At 35.1% G+C, this 24,889-nt stretch overlaps 1 protein-coding gene across 1 annotated transcript in view; it reads right to left on the bottom strand.

Annotated features, from left to right (window-relative positions):
* Positions 1–194: 194 nt before the first annotated feature.
* IREB2 (iron responsive element binding protein 2) overlaps positions 195–24,889 on the bottom strand; it is a 47,446-nt gene continuing 22,751 nt past the window's right edge. The window contains exons 6-22 of the mRNA XM_029238641.1: positions 22,893–22,962; positions 22,219–22,402; positions 21,027–21,166; positions 18,383–18,554; positions 16,350–16,450; positions 14,163–14,279; positions 12,932–13,091; positions 12,004–12,139; positions 10,758–10,842; positions 10,239–10,395; positions 9,803–9,927; positions 7,632–7,736; positions 7,393–7,535; positions 4,587–4,734; positions 4,379–4,501; positions 1,520–1,705; positions 195–811 (exon numbers count right to left, since the gene is read on the bottom strand). Coding sequence (XP_029094474.1) covers positions 701–811; positions 1,520–1,705; positions 4,379–4,501; positions 4,587–4,734; positions 7,393–7,535; positions 7,632–7,736; positions 9,803–9,927; positions 10,239–10,395; positions 10,758–10,842; positions 12,004–12,139; positions 12,932–13,091; positions 14,163–14,279; positions 16,350–16,450; positions 18,383–18,554; positions 21,027–21,166; positions 22,219–22,402; positions 22,893–22,962 — 2,263 coding nt within the window. The 3' untranslated portion in view covers positions 195–700. The remainder of the gene's footprint in view (positions 812–1,519; positions 1,706–4,378; positions 4,502–4,586; positions 4,735–7,392; positions 7,536–7,631; positions 7,737–9,802; positions 9,928–10,238; positions 10,396–10,757; positions 10,843–12,003; positions 12,140–12,931; positions 13,092–14,162; positions 14,280–16,349; positions 16,451–18,382; positions 18,555–21,026; positions 21,167–22,218; positions 22,403–22,892; positions 22,963–24,889) is intronic.

The raw sequence follows: 24,889 nt of genomic DNA on the forward strand, positions 1-24,889 counted from the left end.
TACATATTTTCACTGCCAATACATGGTGCTACGCAATCAATTGTATTCTGTAACAGTCCACCTTCTGATGTGGAGGAAACCTTGGCTGGATTGGACAGAATGATTGTGTATGGGGCAGGTTCTATCCCTTGCAGTTAGACTGAGACTTAGGATAACCCTGGCTTATATTACAAACTAAGAATGACAACTATGTGCAACTCAATTCTGAAAAGGAACGAATATATCTGAAAATCCACTTATAAATCAGATTTCACCTTCCACCAATTTTAAAGTTATCTGGCTTGTTATATTTCAATCTGCTACTCTTAAACCAACAAACAGTAGTATACAGTTTTATAGGTGCAAAACTAAACGAAAGACTTCAGGAAGGTTACTCATATAAGAATCTTTAACACAAGTTCAAATTCTGCCTTTATTTACAAAATGGTCTGATAAAATATCCCCCCATACTTACAGGCCTCTTCCACAACACACTTCACACGCTGATTTTAGCAATGTTAATAGCACCATTCGTATATTATTTAAAATCAAGAAGATTTCATTTCAGTCACTACGTTGATTCATAATCATTTACATCCATGGATGAGATAAGTGAGCATACTGGGACTACCTGCAGCTCCATGGTAAGGATTCCTGGGTCCAGCACAAAAGGCTTTGTTTGCAGTTACCAGTTATGAAAGGTATCCATGGTGAGTAGATACTATGAGAATTTTCGTGCCACAAAGTTTAATAATCCTCCATGTTTGAACAATGTTATTTCCACATCATTTTCAAAGGAAGCAATCACGCTGAATACTTTTCCAGTGCTTGTCTTTAAACAAACAAAAACATCTCACATGAGTGGTAAAATCTACAAAGTTTTACTTAGTGGTTAAGACCATCTGTCTTCATATTCAATGGCTATACTCATATTCTGTCTGAGAAACATTTCTCCTGCTTGAAAACACCTAAGATACCAAACCATAGGCTTCACACCTAAGTAGAAAAACATGTTATTTTAGTCCCTAATTCTAAATAACAAGTATCGCATCACCTAAAACATTAAATCAAATGATTTAGATTTTGACTTACTAATTAGGGAAGTTGTTACTCATGGTCATTTTATGTTAAATATTCATCGCATATAATATTGCTACTTTTTCCTTTCTTCTTGGTTGTAAAGTCTGTGTTACTCTAACCCTGAACACTCAATTTTGGCTTCTCCTAAAGTGGTGTACGTGCCTGGGATAAAATTAGATCAGGACAGAGAGAGCTGATAACGAAAAGGAAGTTAACGTGTGTAATTGGAAGTCCATGTCTTCTTTCTGGACTAAGTATACAGTGTTTTCTACTTTTCCTCGGAGAACATCAACTATATTAACATCGGTTTAAGTACAGAGAAAACAGAGCCTTCTCAAACTACAACTTGTTCACTAACTGACATTAGTATGCAATTTACAGTAATTGTTTCTTACTCAATTTACAACCATCTATTTAAATATATAGTACACAATCATATATTTGAGAATTTTAGATATACCTTTATATTTAATGTAACTCCAGGAGACAGCTCTTCAGGAAATGTTAAAGAAAATGTTTCTCTGCCAGAGAGGCCCAAAGAATCTGCATTTTCTCCTGGAAGGAACTGAAGTGGAGCTATGCCAATTCCAATCAAATGATCTTTGTGAATTTTTTCATAACTTTCAGCCAAAACAGCTTTCACACCCTGTAACAAACATGCATTTTATTTCCTCCATTCATCTCTGAAAGTTGCTTTACTGAGCATTTTAAAAGGAAAAAAATTCTACTTTTGGCTTTTCTGTAAAAACTTTAAACCCAACACCCCATACTAAAGGTCAGTGTTATATCAAAGTATTTAAAGAAATCTTTTATAGGTTATTTTTCTCTAAGTAGCTCCTTAACTCCTAACTGCCCCTCGGCCACTCCAGGGTTAAGTACTGCCAATGCCTACCATATAGTAAGCGCTCTCTATAATTGGGGGCGGCTGCTTTAAACTCAAAAAGGGCTCAGGAGGATTTCTGTTTAATTATGGTAGATCTAACATATGTGTTCATCAAAACTCACTTTTAAACTGCCACTAAAATAAAAGAATAAAGAAGTGTAAACCCATAGCAACAAAGGGAATAGGATGTGCAAATTCTATAAATATTTAGAAAACAGAGACAGGTAACTGACTTAGCAGACAATGTTGAAACTACAAACTGATAAACTGAAACTAGGGTGATACCAGTAAGATTTGAGTCAATTTGCAACAAAGAACCTAGAAAAGGCTTGAGACTCAGAGGCATGAGGTTCTCAGAACACTGGGATAGTAGTTAGAAGTCTATAAAAAGCAGTAAGATCTCCAGCTCAGTTCCCACACAAGAGAGGACGCTGTTCTCCGAACAAAATCAGCTAAAGACCCATGTTTCTCTACTCTTTTTCATTATTATCTTCCTAAGGAGTTTTAGACATTTCCCTTCTAATCACATCTTCCTCCTCATTGCCCACCACCCCCCCAAATTTAATGTCACAAATATACTGTGTATCTGTTTATATATGTATATGTATATCTATACTTCATACATAAGAAGAGTAAGATTTTGTTGCACCCCTTGGGAGTGCCATCACCCTATAGAGGATGGATGCTCTAGACTGAAGAGGAACACTAGGCTCACGGGAAGTCTGGGTGAGAATACTATCAGAAATGGCGGGAGTAAGTCTGTTTCTTCAATGGGTCTCACTGAATGGCCCAGAGAAAATATTTACAGATACCAACATATAGGGCTATCTCAATGAAAAAGGTAGCTTATCATTAGTAAGGCCCACTAACAAAACGTAGCTCACAACTACAGCTTGTAATCAGTTTTTTAATGTCTAACTGAATGGACAGCCAAGGATCAACAGCTGTATGAGGAAAGCCCGCAACAACAAAAGCTAAAAATCTTGAGGAAAAGATGGGAACCTATCCCTATGATTAATATTCACGATATAGACATACCTTGATTTTATTGAGCTTTGCAGCTACTGTGTTTTTTAACAAATTGAAGTTTTTTGGCAATTCTGTGTCAAGCAAGTCTACAGGCTCCATTTTTCCAACAGCATTTGCTCACTTCATGTGTGTGTCACATTTTGGTAATTCTTGTAATATTTCAAATGTTTTCATTATTATTTTATTTGTTATGGTGATGTGTGACAAGTGATCTTTTTTTTTTTTGCGGTACGCGGGGCCTCTCACTGCTGTGGCCTCTCCCATTGCGGAGCACAGGCTCCGGACGCGCAGGCTCAGCGGCCATGGCTCACGGGCCCAGCCACTCCACGGCATGTGGGATCTTCCTGGACCAGGGCACGAACCCGTGTCCCCTGCATTGGCAGGCGGACTCTCAACCACTGCGCCACCAGGGAAGCCCATCTGTGACAAGTGATCTTTGATGTTACTATACGACTTGCTGAAAGCTCAGATGATGGTTAGCATTTTTTAGCAATGAAGTATTTTTTAATTAAAGTATGTACAATTTTTTTTTAGATATGCTGTTGCACACTTAATAGACTACAGTACAGTGTAAACATAACTTTTTATATGCACTGGGAAACCAAAAAACTTGTGCAGCTCGCTTTATTGTGATAATCACTTTCTTGCAGCAGTGAAGAACCGAAACTGGAGTATCTCTGAAGTATGTTGGTACTTAAAATTATCTTACAAAGACAAAAGAATTAGACTTATTCTCACAGTTCCTTAGAGTATTTACATTTTAAGGGGGAGGGGAATTAAAGGTTCAAAACCAATGACGTTTGTATGATTATGATAGCTGTGAGGGCTGTATTTTGACCAGCCTCTTCAACAACTACAATTGTAAAGAGAAGCACAGTATGAGTATGAAACGGCAGAGAGCACACGTCACAGGACTATTCTCTCCAACAGATTCCCTATTTGCTCTTCAACAAGGAAATAGTTTCAACAGAAATGTCTTCCTAGCAGACAGCCAGGGAGCAATATCACCTATTAGGAAAAAGATAAAAGTAAAACGTGGCCCACTATCTCTGAGTCGTTAACCTTTGATGGAGCAAATCAGAGAAAATTAAATGAAAAGGGGGCAAGTAAAACTACCAATGGGTATAATTATTATTATAAAGCAATAATTTAAGACAGAATATCCTTTCCCTCTACCACATTTATTTTCACAAGTAAGACTGATGTAAGTTTAATTAAATTCAGAGTATTAAAATGCAACTAGATTAGTACAACGTATTATATAAGGTCACTTAAAAACACCCACAGATGAGATCCAAGTAGGCATACAAAGTCTAAGTGAACAAAATGAACTTTGACAGGATGTTACTGACAAAAGGGAATATTTAAAACTCTTTGAAGTTTAAGATAAAATTTAAGAATCAATACCAGCAAGTATGGTCCTTTGGCAGCCCAATCTCTTGAATTTCCTGAACCATATTTCTTCCCTGCTAAAATAATCAGTGGGATACCTTCCTTCTGGTACAGCTCTGCAGCCTCAAATACATCTAGCTGTAGATTAAAACAAACATAAGAAATTTTAATACAAATTTTGATCTAGTTAGCAACTGCCTAAATACTCTGTATACATCCTTACCGTCTGTCCTGATGGAAAATGAACTGTTTTGGGAGCTGGTTTTCCAATGAACTTATTAAAAAGCTTGATATTTGCGAAAGTGCCTCTTGTCATCACAGCATCATTACCTCTTCGGGCTCCGTAAGAGTTGAATTCACGAGGGGTAAGGCTGCAACAAAGTTATGAAAGTTAGTTTTTATTTTAGATGGAAAATAATCACATTATTAAATTGTAAAACTTACTCATAAACACTTTTTTATTATGGAAAATTTCAAGCATGCACAAAAGTAGAGAAAACAGAACAGTGAATGCCCAGAAGCCTATCACTACTCTACAATAATCAATTCATGGAATCTTTGTTTCTTCTGTAATCATCCTCCATTAGACTGTTCTGAAGAAAACTCAGATATCATATTTTAACTGTATACATTTCAGTATGTTTCTCTAAAAGATATGGACTTAAAAATACTACCTTGTTACAGACAAAACCCTCCGAACTTCTTAATACCAGCTAGCCAGTCAATATTCAAATGTCCCTGGTTTTCTTATTACTTTTTTAGTTGTTGGTTTGCTCCAATCAGGTCCAAATATGGTTTATAAATTCATCCAGCTGATCTTAAGTCTTTTTTAATCTATATGTTCCCTCTCCTTTTTTGTCCCCTCTTATACTTTATCTAAAGAAATTAGGTCATTTGTAGTGTAGTTTCCTATATCTAGACCGTGCTGACTGCATCTCCACAGTATCATTTCATATGTTGTTCTCCCTCCTGTATTTCTTGTTAACCAGATGTCAAATCTAGTGACTTGACAAGGTTTGGGTTTTTAATTTTTGCAACAATGCTGCACAGGTCGTACTTCCATCAGGAGCACATGATACCCAGTTTTCTCTTTCTGGAATGCTACCAGTGATTGACCATCATTGTCTAGACTACACTAGGGACTGCAAAATGATGATACTCTATTTCTCTTATTCCTTCTTCATTGTTTAGCTGGAAAACTTCTATGAAGACAAACTTTCCTTCATCAATGATTTGGTTATAATGAAATACATTCCATACAGAAAAGACTTTATTGTTAAATAATGAGATGGTTTCCCATCATCTTTCAAAGGTAACTTGGAGTTTTAAATTTTTCTCTTTTAGTATTATTATGAACTCATGGATTTAAACATATTCATTATGTTTCAACCCATTCCAGTTATATTCTTTATTGACGCTCAACATGTCCCATCTTTGAGCAGTGACAGATTCAAGTTGGCTCCTGAGACCTTTTGACAGAAAGCCTGGAAGTTAATTGTAGTTTGGTGGGAATTAAGACACTCCTTGGTAGTCTCTATAGCTCCTTTGCTTTTGGTATAAGACATCTAGAATCATCTTGTATATTTTCCAGGGCCAAACCTGGAATCAACCATTTCCCTAAGATGAATTGGTTGCTTGTCCTAAGAATTGGTATTTAGACACCATTATCTGTGTGCTATGGGTATTCATTGCTACTGGATTGGTTACTATATAAATGATCTTTTAGGGACAAGAGAAAACTGAGCATAAGCATCTCAACAATCAACAACCAACTTCCATCAGTCTCTAATTTGGTCTTTTATGTGAAGACAACAAATATTCTTCTAATTTAAACATCTTATCTCAGGATGTACATTTGAACACTGTACTTCAGGATGGAGATGGTGAGGGGTTTGAGTGTCTTTAAAAATAAAATTTTTAACTGACAAAAACTACGGTATTAACTGTGCTAAGAAATCCATATCAGCAATTACAATAAATATAAAAATTGTGTATTTGAGAGAAGTGGTGGCTTTTTCTTTGGGAGGGGGTTGGAATCTTTGTCACAATTACGACCAAGATGGAAATCACCTTTTAAAAAATATTTGGGAGAAATAAAACTTATTTTATTTCTCACCACTATGAACAAAAGCCGTGTGTAAAACAAACTGATTTATCTTCATCAAATTACACCAAATGGAGTTGCTATTAGCAATTTCTACCAAAAAGTGTTTTAATTCCCACCAAACTACAACTAGAAAATAAATTCAAACACAGATTTCACAACAGCATTAATGAGATTATAGTAAGAGCTATGCAGTATTACATGTCAAACAAAGCTATGTAGCACTGATTTTTATAAGATATTTCAATGAAAAGTCTTATCATTTGCATAGCTCAAGCATCAAAAAGCTAATCAGGCAGCAATACCACAAATTCTACCTTTAGCAAAATTTTGTCTCCGGTGTCAAAACAGTTCTTTGATAACCGAGCAACTCTACGTTATTAATCACACAGAAATGAAACAAAATCTTTCTAGTTTTGGATTTATATATCCTATGTAAATGATCTCCTTCACATTCACATTTATTATTCTTGTGAAATTTTACCCTCAAGAAGCAGAAATTCATTGTCTTTTGATTTGATACAGATCAAGCCTAGCCTCACGCAAGTACATTTTATAGCCCAAAATACACACATTTAAATTGTGCAGTCCAACACTGGAAGATGGTTAGAACCATCAGGCTTTATTTGGTAGGTCAAACCAATCTGACTTTTCAACAAAGTAGCACTGAAAAAGAAAACTCCTGTTTCCAATTAGTTGTTTATTTAATGGACAAGGGCTCAATTTAAAATAGTAATTTCAATTTCTAAAGTTACAAGCAAAAGCAGGTACAACAGGTATCCCAGTTATTGCTTAGGTCAAATACATAGACAATCAGACACCCATGATAGCATGTAATTTACTGGATAAAGGAACATGACCAGTAAAAGCCTCTTAATTAATGAGAAAGATACAACAAAAACAGCCTATAACCATGTACACATACCCTCTGTTTGTCAAATACTTAGCAGCAGGACTACTCCTAGCAATGCTTCCAGCAGGTGATATATGATCTGTCGTGACAGAGTCTCCCAGATATAATAAGACATGGGCATTTTCAATAGGCTGGAGTGCAACTGGCTCTTTGGTCTAAAAGGTAAAAAATGTTGAAGGCATTTAACTCTTCATGAGGTTTTTTGAACTTCAAACAATTTTTTAAGTGTCAAATAGTAAAAAAATACTTACAAGCTTATCAAAAAATGAAGGACATCTGATATAAGTAGACTTTAAATCCCATGGAAACAAAACTGAATCTGGTACTTCTAAAGAATTCCACCGTTTATTTCCCATCTGTGAATATGGTTTTGGTTGATAAACCAAAAGAGAGATAAAATGGAGTCAGAAAAAGAGGTTTATGAAAATGAGGAAATTAACATAGTACTTAGGTTAGAATTAAAAAAAGAAAATAGGCCTCATCCATTTGGAAAGAAAGCTAAAATACTGCATTCTATAAAATTATGACATTTTTGGACTGAATTGATAAAATTTGCTCATCGAATTCCAGCACACCAGATTTTCAGGAATGCCCTAAGAGTTAAGTTTCAATACAAACTGAATGTGAAAGACTTTACAGAACCCCAGAAAAGCTAAAGAATTTAGAAAGATCTAAACATGTTGCTTAACTTAAAACATTAAGCGTGTTTTGGGGTATACTTTTAATATTTAAGAATATTATCATGGAGAAAACCTTTTTTTTCCAACATATTTGTCCTACATCACTGTATTATTAGTCCTGCCTTCAAACTATGTTCAAAATCTCACCATTACTCACCACCTCCACTGCTACCCCAAATGTTCCATGCTATTACCATTTTTTACTTTGTACTACTACATACAATAGGTCCTCCTGACTCTATCCTTATTACCCAACCCTCTTGCCCCAATATAGTTTCAATTCAAAGACAGTGTAATCTTTTTGATTATGACACTCCTGTTCCACACCTTCCAATGGCTCCCCATCTCACTTCAGAGTAAAAGATTAAATTTTAATAATGGCCTAAAATTCCCTATGTAATCTGGACATCATTTTCTACCACGATCCTTCTTACTTCCTATGTTCTAGTCACACTGCCTTCATTACAGTTCCCTCCTTAAGACCTTTACACTGGTCCCTCTACCTGGTAAGCCCTGTTCTTTTTTTTTTTTTTTTTTTTGCGGTACGCGGGCCTCTCACTGTTGTGGCTTCTCCCGTTGCGGAGCACAGGCTCTGGACGCGCAGGCTCCGCGGCATGTGGGATCTTCCCGGACCAGGGCACGAACCCGTGTCCCCTGCATCGGCAGGTGGACTCTCAACCACTGTGCCACCAGGGAAGCCCGAGCCCTGTTCTTTGTTCAGATATATGACTAACTTGTTCACCTCCTTCAAAACTTTGCTCAAATACCATGTTTTCAACTATCCTATATAAAACTGCAATCTACTCCCCAAATTTTACATAATTGGTTCTCTTTACCCTGTTCTGTAATTTTCTACAGCACTCATTACTTTTTAACATATTGTGTAATTTACCTAATTATTCTGTCTACAGTTTACTATCTGCCTCTCCCCTTGAGAACTTTGTGTCTTCTTCACTGATATATTCCAAACAGCTAGAAGAGTGCCTGGCACATACTAGACTCTCAATAAATATTTGTTGGGCTTCCCTGGTGGCGCAGTGGTTGAGAGTCCACCTGCCGATGCAGGGGACACGGGTTCGTGCCCTGGTCCGGGAAGATCTCACATGCCGCGGAGTGGCTAGGCCCGTGAGCCATGGCCGCTGAGCCTGCGCGTCCGGAGCCTGTGCTCCGCAACGGAGAGGCCACAACAGTGAGAGGCCCGCGTACCACAAAAAAAATAAATAAATCAAATAATAAATAAATAAATAATTATTTGTTAAGTGAATAACTATCATTTTTGCTCTATTTATATTCTAAGTTCTTTTTAAAAAGTGTGAATACATGTATTAGCTTCTAGATACACAAGACATCTCCAGAACGATGCTTAAGAAACACATAACTGGTTGCCTTTGAGGAGATAAAGTAGATGGCTAAGGAATGGGTGGCAGGGAGATTTCAATGTCTGCTCTTATTTCTTTTGAATTTTGAACCATTTGAATGGGAACAACAACAAGGGCATTTTCTATGAACTGTGTCCATGTTCAGAATGCCAAATATAAATGTTTGCTATACATTTCTAATGAGTAAATAAATCAATTCTGATACTCTTAGATACTAGAGATTCCAGATACAAAATGTCGCTCATTAAAAACTGTGTATTCAAGATAATGTAATTTTAATTTTGATTCTATTCAGAAAGATACATGAAATAAAGAAACACTGCCACTTTATTAAACCTTTTAAGAAACAAATGAGAGTCTTACCTCTGTCTTCTCTTTTAATGCTTTAAACATGGATAATACAACATGTTCTTCCTCTATCTGATGAACTTCTTCTCGACTAGGCCAAATATCATGTAGGTAAATATTCCTGCCAGTAGGGTCAGTACCTGGTTAAAAATTTTTCATATGAAATTTAATATAAAAAGTAACTCCCTCAAAATGTTCACATCTTTTCAAAGACACATCACAGAAACCAAGTATATTATTCAACAAGAGTGCTTCACGTGTAAGCAGCTGAAAGAACTAATTACTTGCACATTATATATTCTTCACATGAATCAAAAATTAATAATGCATCGTGATAAGATTTTCTGCAATAATTCAATAAATGAACAGTCTAGGAAACATTTCCAAAGTACAACTTTTGGGGAAAAAAGTGTGTGCAGGTATATATGTATACATATAAAGGAAAAGATACCTAAAGGCTCCGTCTGGAAATCTATATTCACTGTGCCTGCTATGGCATAAGCTACCACTAAGGGTGGAGAGGCAAGGTAATTGGCACGAACACAATCACAAAGACGACCTTCAAAATTTTTATTTCCAGATAAAACTCCACAAGTAACCAAATCACCCTGAAAAAACAAAAAACACAAATGAATATATTCAATTCAAGAGATGGTACAAATTTCGATAATCACATATAAGAAATCTCAAATATTACACTTCTGAGGGCATGATAACCAAAAGCATTATTTCCAATTATTAGGTACAGAACTATCAATACTGTAAATAAACTAAAATAATTCCTATACTATTAAGGAATTAGTTCAAGGTTCTAAAAATGACTTCAAAGAATCATTTTATGATTGATAGGTTACTCTTCCCAAGAGATGCAAGGACTACAGAAATATAAATACATTAATATATATTTTTGATAATAGTGAAATACAGTTAGAAAAACCATTTGGATGTCTTACTGATCCACACAGTTTACCTGTTTTACTGCATTTAAAACTGCTTCTGATAAGGGTGCTGTATTTCCCACACATGTTGAACATCCATAGCCAACTATTTCAAATCTGCATTTCAAAAAATAAATGGATTGGACAGAAAATCACAACATTTGTAAAGAAAGGACAAGTCTTATCTTTCATTTCCATCACTGTAGTAAGATTGCTGAAGAGAATATTCACAACACAGGAACCTTCATCAACACGTTCATTTCACAGCTTTTGAGCAATCAAGTCTGACCCTCAGCCATGCTATCTGTACTGAATGCAAACCTCTGAAGAGCCCTGATACTTAGGACACTCCCTAGTTAAATTTGGTTAACTAAATCTGACACAAAACAGAAAATTCTTCAGATACCACTCGCTAGGAATATAACATGACCGTTCAAAAAATCGATATTATACTGTCCTCCAAAGGGGTTTAAACTGTCAAATATCAAGAGGACCTGGCTGCAACAATCTGACCAAAGGCCCCCAAAAGAGGCACTGTAATTGGGTATTCTGATAGGAGTAATCTTTTAATTCTCAACCAACTAAACCCAAGAAAAGCTCCTGACAAAAACTCCAAGATGATATAACTTAAAAATTACAGGTATAATCCTCAAAATTACTTTCAGCTGCTCTTCTAAACAAAGAAAAAAACCTAAAACTTGGCAGTTTTGCAAAAGAATTGATTTACGTAAGACACTATGTTCCAAGATACACAGTGAAAACACAGCTAGCATCAATTATTTTTTTGAGTACATAAACAATATAAGTTATTTTCTCCAAAGTTCAGGGACAACTTAACCTATGCTTAATGGATATAATAATCTCACAAAACCTCAATTAAGACAATTTATTCAGTTAATAATAAAACCTATATCTTACTCTGTTCTGAAAACTGATGATCTACATGACTCATGCAAATTATGCAGTACTTGGTACCATCCCTTACCTGTCTGTCACTGTTACTTGGTTTTACTTGTTTGTCTTGTGTTTCCATCTTTAAATTAGAGATCACATCTCCTACTTCTTTGTAGCCAACACGATGCCTTGCTGCTCATTGAATATGCCTAGTAAATGTCTGCTGAGTGAAACGGCCTCAAAGATTTTGTGGTAATGGCAAGGCAACAAGTAGAACTAAAGCGTTTTTTTCTGTCTTCTTTTTGTATATGAAAGGTCCTAACAAGTAGTTTCAATCACTGCTGAATACCAATGTCAATATAAAGAGTGGTAACCGTCACTTACCCGAGCTTACTAAGATATGGTAATACTCCACTTGAACTGAGGTAATGTGTAACCATCCCACTGCCTGGAGATAAACTTGTTCTTATATAAGGTTTAACACGCAGACCAGCTTCAACAGCTTTTTTAGCCAAAAGACCTGCAGCAGTAAATAAACAATAATTTATTATGGCAATGTTTCTCTCCCTCTTTCCCTCATATTAAAGTAGGAAGTAAGAAAGGGTTTATGGTTTATTTTACAGGTCATCTCCAATACAGGATAGGGTAAAAGTCTAAAATTCACACATTTACTGTCATTATTTTGTTCACTTTATTCTACTGATTTGTTTCATTTAAAACAAATAAAAAATTGTGGTAGATATACTAGCTTTTACATTATAAATTATTAATATACAATCTGATATCATGGCATCATGCACACAAATGGAAAAGGATATATAATAACATCATGTACACATGTAACACGTTCATTAAATGAACCATTTTAAATGCTATAATCATAATGAACTAATAGCAATTTAACATCTATTATACTGATTTTATACGATTAATGAATTGCTCCATGTACATACAATTGATTTCATTTATATTCCTTGTCAATAATCTTTTACTTCCTTTGTGTCTCAACTGAACCTAATACACTGCTGTGGTAAATGTCTAGTAGATCAAAAGATCTGCTAATTAACTATACTTCTAAATTGACAGAAAAAACAGATACAACCTAAAGCTCATAGATACATGTTATAATTTTAAAAATTCACCTTCTTTGTAATAAAAACAAAATTAATAACATAAATCAAACTTAGGCTCCTTAAAACCTAATTAAAAACTCAGGTTCTCAATATCAAACACAGGCATCAATACTCATGCATAATCTAAGAAACAGAATGTGAATATAACAGAAAATGTATGGCTATAAACCACAACCTACCTGCAGCGAGCATGACAGATGGATTGCAATTATTGGTACAACTGATAACGGCAGCAATGACCACAGATCCATGAGACAGCTTATATTCACTTCCTTCATAATGAATAGAGACGATATCATTTTGCTTTTCAGCTGCAATTTGGAAGCCTTTAAATCCAACCTATACAAATTTGCACATAAATATAAACTAAATATTCTGGATATGTATAGAAAAAAAGACTGGTAGAAAATATGGCAGACCCTTGACTTTTGATAAGTTCTGACTATTTATGAGTGATGCTGAAGTTCCGTGTCATTCAGTAGTTATAATTCAGCTTAAGCATGAATTTGAATAATCATGACAGGAGTCTGGTGGTGTTCCTAAGCTTTTATCTACTGAGTCCAGCCAACTACTCATGATCCAGATCTTATTTGGCTTTGCTGTTCTTTATTCATTCCTACTTAACAGTAATTCTCAAGAGATGGTACAAACATTTTCTGTTAAAAATGGCCTTGAACATTTGCTTCAAAATGATCCTGTGTGTCTATATGTATGTAGAATAGATGAAGCAAGATGGGTTATGAGTTAGTAATTGTTCAAGTGAGGGACACAGGAATTCATTACACTATTTTATTCCTGTAGAAGTTTGACATTTTCCTCAAAAAAAAAAAGAAAAAAGAAATAATAAAAAGAAAGGCTCTGAAAAGCCAGCTACTAGTTCTCAGAATAGAAAAAGTGACAAGATTGAAGCCATGATTCTCAGGACGGGAAGTACAAACCCTGAAAGTCAGAGGTCACTTGGCATTTAGTTAATTTACCAGACTTTAAGAGAGTAATCACAACAGTGTAGTGGTTTTGTCCTAGTCTGGGAAATCACAAAAGTCTAGAGCAGTGCTGCCCAACAGAACTTTCTGTGATGATGTAAATATTCAATAGTTATGCTGTCCAATACAAGAGCCACAGCCACATGTACCTATTCAACTTGAAATGAGGCTATCATGACCGAGAAACTCTATTTTTAACTTTAAATTTTTATTTAAATATACCCAATCAACCTCTGGTCCTCACAGTGGATCTGGGAACAAGCTCATGAAATGTCTGACTTGCACTTTGGACAGAGGCAAAGGAGGGGGCTGCTGGTGTGTGCCAATAACATATAAAAATACAGCAGTTGACTGAGTTCATGGGTCATCCTGCTAGTTCTTCACTACTTACTTAGCATGAAGTGTATTGACAAATAAGGTAATCTACCTTTTCATTTAAGCAAGCCTGGAAATCACTTTTCATATCTGTCAAAGCAACTCTATCTTGAGGTCTTTTTGGACCACTGACAGATGGAACTATTGAATTCAGATTAATCTGGATCACCTAGGAAATGAGAGAAAAGAGGGAGAAAAGTAATTAGAATTCGTAAGTACAGATTCCAACATGAGTACTGCTTTCTGATGCAGAATGAATATGCTCACATTTGTTTTAATGCAATTTGTTTTAATGGTGATATACACTCCCAAGAAATATTTTAAAACAACTCCATTTAATTTATGAAACATAATATATAAAAATTTGCTAAAAGACTAGCAGACCAGTATGCAAACTAGCACAACACCAACCATACAGTCTATATAAAATTTTTTCCCCCCAAATGGTTTTTTCCCACAAAGATAACACTGTCTTCACACATGCCTGATGATAAAGTAGATGCCTGTGCCAGCTAAGTTTATTGCTTCTGAGCTCCAAATTCATCCTTCTTTGCCTGCTCTGTGATAACAGAGGTGGGCTTAGTAAACATTTCTCCTTTCTAAGCTTGTATGATGTTAAGTCTGGTCAATAGAGGGTGCTTAGGGGACGCAGCAGAAAAGGGTTTTTCTACTCCTGGTTCTAGTTTAGCTAGCCAGGCCCCTGCAGACCATGCTTTTATTCCTTGGTTTTAAAAAAAATCATATTTTATAAAAATTCCACCTCCCAGCTAGGTTTCTATTAATTTCTTCTGGTATTTCTACCATTTCCCTATGTACATTTTATTTGTGTATAATCAATTCAAACAAATTTTTTTCACTGTGGCTTTCATCATTATTTAACAGCCCTGTTTATTCTGGTTGAGCACAACTGAAACACCTGCTTTTCCTACACTTTTATTTCATGGATCCAGGTGATCCTAGTCTGTGTATGTATTAGTTTCTCTTGAAATCAACATCCTGGTGAATTTTAGTTTTATTTCTTATCTATCTGGTCAGGTTTTTAATAGGCACATTTATTCCATTTCATTATACCACCAAAATGTTTCCATTTAATTGTTCTTATTCTTCCCCTTTTTAAAAAAAATGTGGACAGAGCACTAGATTTGATAAATGGTGCTGAAAGGGACCAGAAAATAATCAGAGAAGTTAGAAGATTTGCCCAGAACGTCACACAAATTCAATTCCTATGGGTTCTATATGGCACTCAATATACTATATGTATTCACTTATTCAACTAACATGTTACTGAACATCCACTATGTGCCACGCACTCTTCTAGGAGCTTGGGACAGAGTGCCAAACAAAGCAGGTGAAGTTCCTGTCCTCATGGAGCCTACTTGTATTCATTCTAGTGAGGGAAAGACAGGCAAATAATTATACAAATTGACAGGTATCAGGCAGGGATACAAGCTGTGAGGAAAAATAAAGCTGGGTGAGAAAATGGATTTCCCAAGAAAAAAAGAGCTTAACAGTTAACCATACCAATGATGACACCAAGTTGATTTAGATCCCTGACACACTTCTAGAAAGTGAATTTTATTACAACTTTCCTGAAAGTGAATTCTATTACAACTTTCCTGAAAGTGAATTCTACCTACTTCAATATAAATTTCCAAAAGATAAGAAATATTTACTTAGACTGTAAAAATATCTTTAACATTTAAGATCACATAACTGTATATCCCCTTCATAATGGTGGATTTTTTTACAGAGTATAGATATTAACCAGGTGCAGACATCATCAAAATTGATATTTGGGGAGTAGATTATAGTATTCTTATCCTAAAATAGAAAAAAATTAGACTGATAAATTGAGTCCATTTTATATTTTAAGTACTAAAAATTGAGACTTGATAAAATGTCACAAAATTTACTGTAATATAAATTTATGTAAAATTAACGAATAAAATCAGAGTTGGGTCACAAATAACATTAACTTCTTAAATAACAACAGCTATCATTTATTGAGGACTTACTATGTGCTTGAAACTGTCACAATGAATTTGTACTTAACCTCTTAAGAATCCTATGAGGTAGATATTATCTTCATATTTCAGAGATGAGGAAACTGAGGCAAAAAGGTTAAAAAAGTGCCCAGGTTGTATAGCTGGTAAGTCTTAGAGGTGGGATTCAAACCCAGGTGGTCAGGCTCCAGAATTTACAGTCTTAACTACTATTAGGTGGGTTATTGTGTATATACCTGGGAATACTCAGGTTCTCTTGAATTATCCTGGTCATTTCGAAACAATTTCACAGCTTTAAGGTATGTTTCCATTGACTTGAGTTTGGCTTTGTCAAAACCTAAAAAGATGATTAACAACAATAAAAATCCTTTCAGAAATTTTTAAATCTTTGGGGGTAACGATGCCGAATTTCAGTGATGAGCAAGAAACAAATATTACTTATTACTAAGCACTCAGAAAAGATTTCTTTACAAATTGATATTATTCTCAATAGTAAAAATTTTACCCTTCATGAAAACACTTTATAAAAGACATACCAGAACCCCCTTTAAAAGTTACTCAATCACAGACAAGATCGGAAATACTGAGCCAGTTATATAAAACTCACAAAAATATTGTTTCCAAGAGAAAAGCCAATAACAAAATTCAACATAATAAATCACTAGCCACCATGAAAGATGAAATTCATTACTTTCCCTAAACAACAAGCAACATTAATATAATAGTCAAAATGAAAGAATAAAGTAAATGAAAGTTAAGAATAGTTTTACAGAGCAGGATAGAGATTTAACAAGATCTTCCAGAAATTAAAAGAACTTAGATGTTAACAATAAAGTTTCCAATTAAACATTCTGGTAGTTATCTGTAAGCTTGATGAGAAGTAAGTAACTGTGGCAGGTTATATTTGCCAATGATTGCCGCAACAATATCTATCCCAAGTTACACGTTCTCTTACAATGTGACATTGACATTCATCCATCAAGAGGTAGAATCTACGTTCATTCCCCTTAAACCTAAGCAATGTAATTTCTAGCCGGCTAGCTGGCTAACTGGCATGTACCTTCTCTCTCCCCAACCCCCTACACCCCTGCTCTCTCAGGTTACCAACTCTTGAAAAGCCACCATGTAAGAAAGCCCAGATTATATATTCAGAAACCATAAATAGGTGTTGTGGCTGACAGTCCCAGCTGAGTTCCCAGCTGACGGCCAGCATTCACTGCCAGACATTCAAGTGAACAAACCTTCAGGATTCCTGGCCCTAGCTTTTAAGTCTTGCAGTTGAGGCTCCAGACATCATGAAGCAGAGACAATCTGTACCTGTATGAATTACTGACCCACTGAAACTATGCAGCAATAAATGATTATTGCTGTTTTAAGCCACTAAGTTTTAGGACAATTTGTTACACAGTGACAGATCATTATGACATTAATTAATATCAATATGTAAGGAATAAGGCATTTCTCTCTTGAACATTCTGCCACCCAAAATCCAGTTTAGAGAAAACTCTGTATTCTATGAGGACCATTCCTTCCAAGGTTCCAAAGGACCAGTCATCCATTTTGCCATTTGACTTATCATAATCTGCCCCCAAACTGAAGAACACTAGGATATATCTCCCCAATATACTTATGATGAGATTAGTAGTTCAGTAATGATCTCTTAAAAAAAGAAGTGGATCAAATCAAGAGACCCTGCTTTTTAAAGAACGGGGGTCTTATAAAACCAACACATTCTGGTTTTGCAAGTATTTTCTATATTAGTCAACAGAAGAGTGGTCCAAGTTCCTAGTTAATCAGGCTACAATAAGAATTTGGAACCTGTAACCCTATGCTGCTTTTCACAAAATTATGTACTTATTCTTTAGATAGAGCACTGGTTCCCAAACTCTGTCTCGTGGCTCCTCTCTTCCTGGATGTAGAAGAGAACAGCTGTAAATGTGCGCAAGCCTGACTTCCATTAAATTGCAACCTCTGATCACTAACAGGGTGGAGGTATCCATTATTAATTATTGGGAAAACGTGAGGCAAAGATCAGCAGTTTGAATAACTCCTCTAAACTGCTGTAAATGGGTTACAGTGGACTAGGGTTTGAGGACACAACACTCTTTAAACACATCTGATGCAGTTTATTTCAAAGCTGCTGTTTTAAAATAAGACAATTTCATGAACATTAAATAACATGTACAAGGTAGTAATTTATTACACAATATTTCAGATAGACACATTGGAAATGTAACACATTTATCCTAGTGATCTTATACGTTCTTACCTGTATGTTCTAAATGTTTTAATGTCACATTGTCAACAGGGAAAAAGCTGAGGATAGCACCATATTCTGGACACATGTTTGCTATTGTAGTTCGATCTACTATAGATAACTGTGAAACTCCACTTCCAAAAAACTCAACAAACTTTCCAGCCACTCCTACTTGTCTGAGGTGCTATATAAAGAGATACATAGAAACACACACAAAATTAGCATGGATTTTCTGAAAACTATAAAATCTAATTTTTAATCCATTACTACTGACAGTGAAAGAGGTCCTCTGTTATTTTTATGAAACATCAACTCATTCTGGTTTTCCAGGTATTTTAAGGTAAACAGTCAATAGAAGAGTGGTCAAATGTTACTATTAGGGTAGAAAAGGGCTTGAAAGTTCAAAATGGCTAAGATTCCCATTTTAATGTCTCTGAAATCAGCATATACCTTAGACTCTATGGTGTGTCTGTTAGCTGGCAGTCTTCTTTCTTTCGTAGCAGCATATAAAACAGTGGTGCTTCTAACCAATGATGGCATCTTAGATTTAGTGAAATACTAATATACTGAAGAAACTGTGTATTTAAATTCAAAAAATTATATACTGCTATAAAAATTCTTCGAATTCCAACTACTGATCCAAATATTTACAGCATCACTAATTATAGGTAAATTTCTTTTTTTTAAAAGATATTTTGTTTTTGATGGGGACCATTTTTAAAGTCTTTATTGAATTTGTTACAATACGGCTTCTGTTTTATGTTTTTGGGTTTTTTGGCCACGATGCACGTGGGATCTTAGCTTCCTGACCAGGGATCGAACCCGCACCCCCTGCACTAGAAGGCGAAGCCTTAACCCCTGGACCACCAGGGAAGTCCCCCTAGGTAAATTTCATTTTGATAGGATTTAACATGTGGCCTCAAACTTAATTCCTTCTAAAATCATTTTTCTTATTACTCATTTTTAAGTAACCAAAACAGCTACCCACCTTCTCTCAATTTTAAAATGGTGTCAGAATGGTATAGAGGGACTGCTCAGCACAGTGACGATGTATGAAACAACATTCAACCTATGAATAACATTAAGCTCTAACATTTTATAAGTGCTAAGGATCACTTAATCCAAACGTTTTATAGATGCAGAAACTCAACCCTAAAAGAGAGATGTTTCCTAATTTTCACTGTTTTATTTTTGAGGATAAGAGCCATATAGATTAGATACGGCAAGCCAAATGCTGCTTTCCCCAAATTAATGAGGTACCACAATATACATTTTGAAAAACAATATATGATTAATCCTACAAAGATCATGAATAGAACAGGACCTCAAATATGGGACAAAATAATCAAAAAGGTACACCTACATAATAAATTTAATTTTTGCATCAATAAGCCAAAATGTCAAAAGTATACGTAGAACATTGTTAAGAAAAAATATAGCTGGAGGAATCTAAAAAGCACCATTAATTTTCAGGATGTGTGAAGGAAAAGAATTGATTTTTCTAAAATTATAATGGGATATCCCTTTTCCTGTAGGAATAATCCTTCAATTCTCTATTTAACTTCTTGATCTTTTGGTACCACACACTGAATCAATCATTTCTGCAAGATGTCAATTTTTTTCTAATTAGGGAAGAGGGATCAATACTAAATGGTGAGAGGGAGGCAATACCATTTACTTTCCCTGTGGAGTATTCTGAAAGCCTTCAGACCAGTAACCTAACAGAAAATGCTGAGACGCTGGGATCCAAATTGGAATTATTTGTGGAACATTTCCCAGGTTCATTCATTTAACGAAATGGGACTTAATCATTACAATAAAGTTAGTGAAAACTAGAAATTAAGGATGGAGAGTTACAAATTATTGTCTTTAGGAAACCCTACAGTACATATATTAAACGCATGCAGCCAATGTTTTAAAAATTCAGAGAAAAAATTTCTATATAATACTTTTATCATTTCTTTTTATTTTTAATTGAAGTATAGTGGATTTACAATGTTGTGTTAGTTTCAGGTGTACAGCAGAGTGACTTTTTTTTTAAATGTTAAAATAGCCAATAGAAAAATTTGACACTACCACATTTTTACAGCCTATATTTTTTAAAGTACTAATACAGTAATAGTTTTCAGGGGACAAATGATTCAAATTTGTCAAATTAAAGGAGATGCAATTAGACATTTCCTAAATACGACTTTTTTTTTTTAATTCACGAAGGCAACAAACATTCACTGAGGCAATAAGGCATAATGGTTAAGAGCATGGACTTAAGAACCTGACTGCCTGGGTGGGAAACCTTGTTCTACACTGACCATTCAGCCCTATGACCCTCTGGTTAAGTCATTAAACCTTACTGTGTCTCAGTTTTCACAGAATTAAAATAAGGATGGCAATAGTAACAATCTCATAGGCTTGTAATGAGGAATAAATGAGTTAACATGTCAAGAGAACAATGACACAACAAATTGTTTTGTACTTACTAGTATAAAGGGTTAAATTTTGCTATTATTACTATGATGATAACTATGATGACATAGCTAATAACATCACAGTGCTGAGGATGAGCTGATGAACCCAAATCCCTGCTCTTATGGGGCTCTTCTACTTACAAAAAAAATCATGTCCACTAAGTTATACAGCTAGCAAAATTTTAACTTACCTTTGTAATGCCAAGAACAACATCTATGGATGTAACAAAAGGATTCGATGAGCCAGTTAATTCACATCCAACCACCTCTGGTAAAGTAAGAGAAGCTGGCAGACCAAGCATAACTGCTTCTGTTTCAATACCTCCAACCCCTAATGTAATAAAGACAGGTATATGAGTATAGCGCATTTAAAGATAATTTATCTTTGTAACATCTAAATCTCTAGGTGTTTCACGAGCTTGTCTTACACAGTACCTTGCACAGAATTACTATAATGCTATTACTGTAGATATGGAACTCAAGTCTTCTAAAAAGAATGACTCCACTCATATGGTTGGAAAAAACTGATTTTTACCTTTATTTTAAATTCAGAAAACATTTAGTATCTATTATGCTAGATACTATGCTATGCTCAAGATACAGTATGAATAGAACCCAGCCCCTGTCAACCTCAAGAAGCTCAGTCTAACGATAAAGACAAAAAGCCAACAATTATAGCACCCTATAAAAGAGTACATGCACTCTGCCAGAGGGAATAGCTGATGCAAGCCGTGAGGTGCAATAGCACAACCCACTCGGGTAAATAAAAGATGTGTTTGGGTAAATGGCTAAAGAGGCAACAGGTTGTGATGGGCCCTATAAAAAACATGAAGAGGGGGCTTCCCTGGTGGTGCAGTGGTTGAGAGTCCGCCTGCTGATGCAGGGGACACGGGTTTGTGCCCCGGTCCGCGGCATGAGGATCCCACATGCCGCGGAGCGGCTGGGCCCGTGAGCCATGGCCGCCGAGCCTGTGTGTCCGGAGCCTGTGCTCCGCAACGGGAGAGGCCACAACAGTGAGAGGCCCGTGTACCACACACACAAAAAAAACATGAAGAAATTTGGATTTACAAAGAATGCTAGGAGAAGCCACTGAAGGACTTTAAATAAGGGAGTAAGCACATCACCTTCACAGACATCGTCATCATCATCACTAACCACTCCACAAATGGTAGTGCTGTGCTGGGCACGGTCCACACTTCTTTTCATAAATTCTCTCTTATACCACACTGTCCACAAACACTTGAATTAAGATTTACTTTTGCTCCTGCTGTTATACGTGAAAAAACAGCCTCAAAGAGGCTATAAAGACCCTGCTATTTATGTCCTTTTATAAATTTCCTGACATCCTCTCCCCCAAAGAATTAAATATAGTCATTTACTTACCCCACCCCAGAATCCCCAAACCATTCACCATGGTTATATGAGAATCTGTGCCAATGACACTGTCCGGAAAGAGGAGGTCCTTTTCTTCAAAAACCACTCTCGACAAATACTCTAAGTTTACTTGATGAGCCATTCCAGTTCCAGGAGGGATTACAGCCACATTCTTAAAAACTCTTGAACTCCACTGTATTTTATTTAAATTTAAGAAATCCAACTGTTAGCATATATCTGAATTTGCCTCATAATCAACATATAAATACTGACACTAAAAATATTTTACCAATGTTCATCATGGTCAAAGTTTACAGTACATAAAAACAAATACACAGATACTAAACCTAAATATATTCATTTTGCAGATTAAAACAAAATTAAGTCAAAGAAAAATGTTCCAATAGTCCAGATAAACAGCAGCTTTCAACTACATTCCAAGGATTCTCAGGGATGGGAAAAGGGGTAGGCCCAAGTAGAAGACCCTCCAAGCTCACTTGAATTAGAGCCACTGTTTTTAATATTTTGTTATACACTAGCGTTTCTGATTAAGATTTTATTTGAAGGAAAAAAGTAAAAAAGGGTTCTACTGCTAGTGTTTAAAAACTTCTAAAGATATAAAAATCAAACCTTTCAATATTTCATAAACTCCTATTAAAAAATTTCCCCCCAGTCATTTATACCTTGAAAAATTGAAGCCTCTCTCGATTTCTGCCAAATTCTACTTCTTGATTTTTTAATACTGTTTCAGGTCTAAAAAGAAGAAGAACTGGCATTAAATATATGTATTACAGAAAAGACTTGCCTTGTTTCTAAGTCTACATATTTTAAAAATTCTGGGAATAGCAGTTTACTAGACTTCTCAGAATCAGTTATTTTCTTTTCAACAAGGAAGCTCTGCTTTAAGTAACACTAGAAAGCTACTGCAAGGACTTATTATTTAAGCCATGGTCCACACCAGTGTCCCAAACTGTACTTAACATGTAACACTGTGAGATTTGGCTAAAATATTAAAAGTAGCATGGTAACCTTTGTTGGATTTTCCACTGCAAGGAAAAAGAAGGGTTGTAGCTTAATGAAAAATAAGCATGTACATCTCCACCCACTTAACTCTAGTACCAGTTAAACTAGGAGATACTTGTTGATTATCACAATGTAGCAATGACAAACAACTCAACATCACTTTATAGTTTAAAAAGAGCTTTTGGTAAAAATTTTAAATTCATCTCACCCAAAATGGAAGGTTCTATTTTATATAAAGTAGCATTTTACTTTAAATGGATTATAAATCTATTTTACATGAATTATGTAAACTAAGAGATGAAAACAATTCACTGCCAAGCAGTAAATATAGTGCCATTTTTAGGAAGCTATTTTTATCTAATGGATATTTAAAAAAAAAATTATTTCTAACAGCTTTAAGTTGTTTATTTCACTTGCCAGCTGGTGATTTAAGTGTTGACTAGAATATCAATATAACTTAAATTATACATGTCCTCCAGGGTCCAGATAATTATAGTTGTTTGTCAACTTTTTTAAAAAAAACAAAGATTAATAATTCATTGCTGATTGATCATTTGAAGCCATAGCACATCTTAATGAGATTTTTCTTAGGACCTCAGGGAACATAGCTTTCTAGAGCCACTCCAATTATCTTACCTTTTCATAGTATATATAGCTACAAAGTACTACACATTTATTAGCTCATAACCTGACTTCAAATCAGGCAGTGATTTCAAGTGCCAAATGTATGCTCTCAATTCTCTATCCCTCAATTTCTTGTTTGAGTCTATAATTAATACTTCACTGATGCATTAAAGCACATGAAAGAGTTACTATTTTCATACAACCAGGGACTATAACATATCTGATCTTAATACTTCGTAATTTAGAGTCAAAATTGAGGGGAAATGTTACACCAGATTGGATTTTTAGAAATAAAAACATACCATCTTAGCACTTCATACCAGTTATAAAAAGATACCCAAGAAAATCAATGATTTTTTGAATCAATAAATCTTCCTTTTCAGGAAATTAATTTCTAAATAAGAAGAGAAATTAATCTCAAAATTCAACATGTCCCTAACCATCAGGACAGCCAGGTAGGGAATAAGGAGTACTTACATAAATGTAAAACTGCCATGATTTGATGGCAAAGGACCCACAGATTATATTGAATTCTTAGAAAGGAAGAGCACCTGAGTTCACTTATAACCTGAGGCTTTACAGCTACATTGAGCACAAAATTTAGAAGTACCCAGAATTTGAAAGATCCAATTTAGGGACAAATGAACTAATATACTATTTGGTACTTACGATGAAATATGTATTGATATTACTCTTAGCTAGCCTAAATCTTAAATGTGTTAATTTTTTTTCAATTTGAAAAAGTGTAAGTCATTTTTAACTCGTCTTTAAAAAACCTGACAGTCTAGTAAACAATGGGATAAACAACATAACTCTCTTAAAATAAGACTAAGACTTTGGAAACTTTATAGCATATAAAAATTCAAATTATAGAACTCTTTTTTTTATTTTGAAAAATTACCTATTAGGAAATTTAACCAACTCTTAAGAACGGGATTCTTTTCCAGGCAGGTTTACTACTTTCCATGGTACTATATAGGAAATTGCTTATCTAAAAGGGCTCATTAAGTTTATAACATATGATAATGATAAT

The sequence above is a fragment of the Monodon monoceros genome, unplaced genomic scaffold (genome assembly GCF_005190385.1).
Source record: "Monodon monoceros isolate NGI ecotype Baffin Bay Population unplaced genomic scaffold, NGI_Narwhal_1 Super_Scaffold_21, whole genome shotgun sequence".
Classification (NCBI taxonomy): Eukaryota; Metazoa; Chordata; class Mammalia; order Artiodactyla; family Monodontidae; genus Monodon; species Monodon monoceros.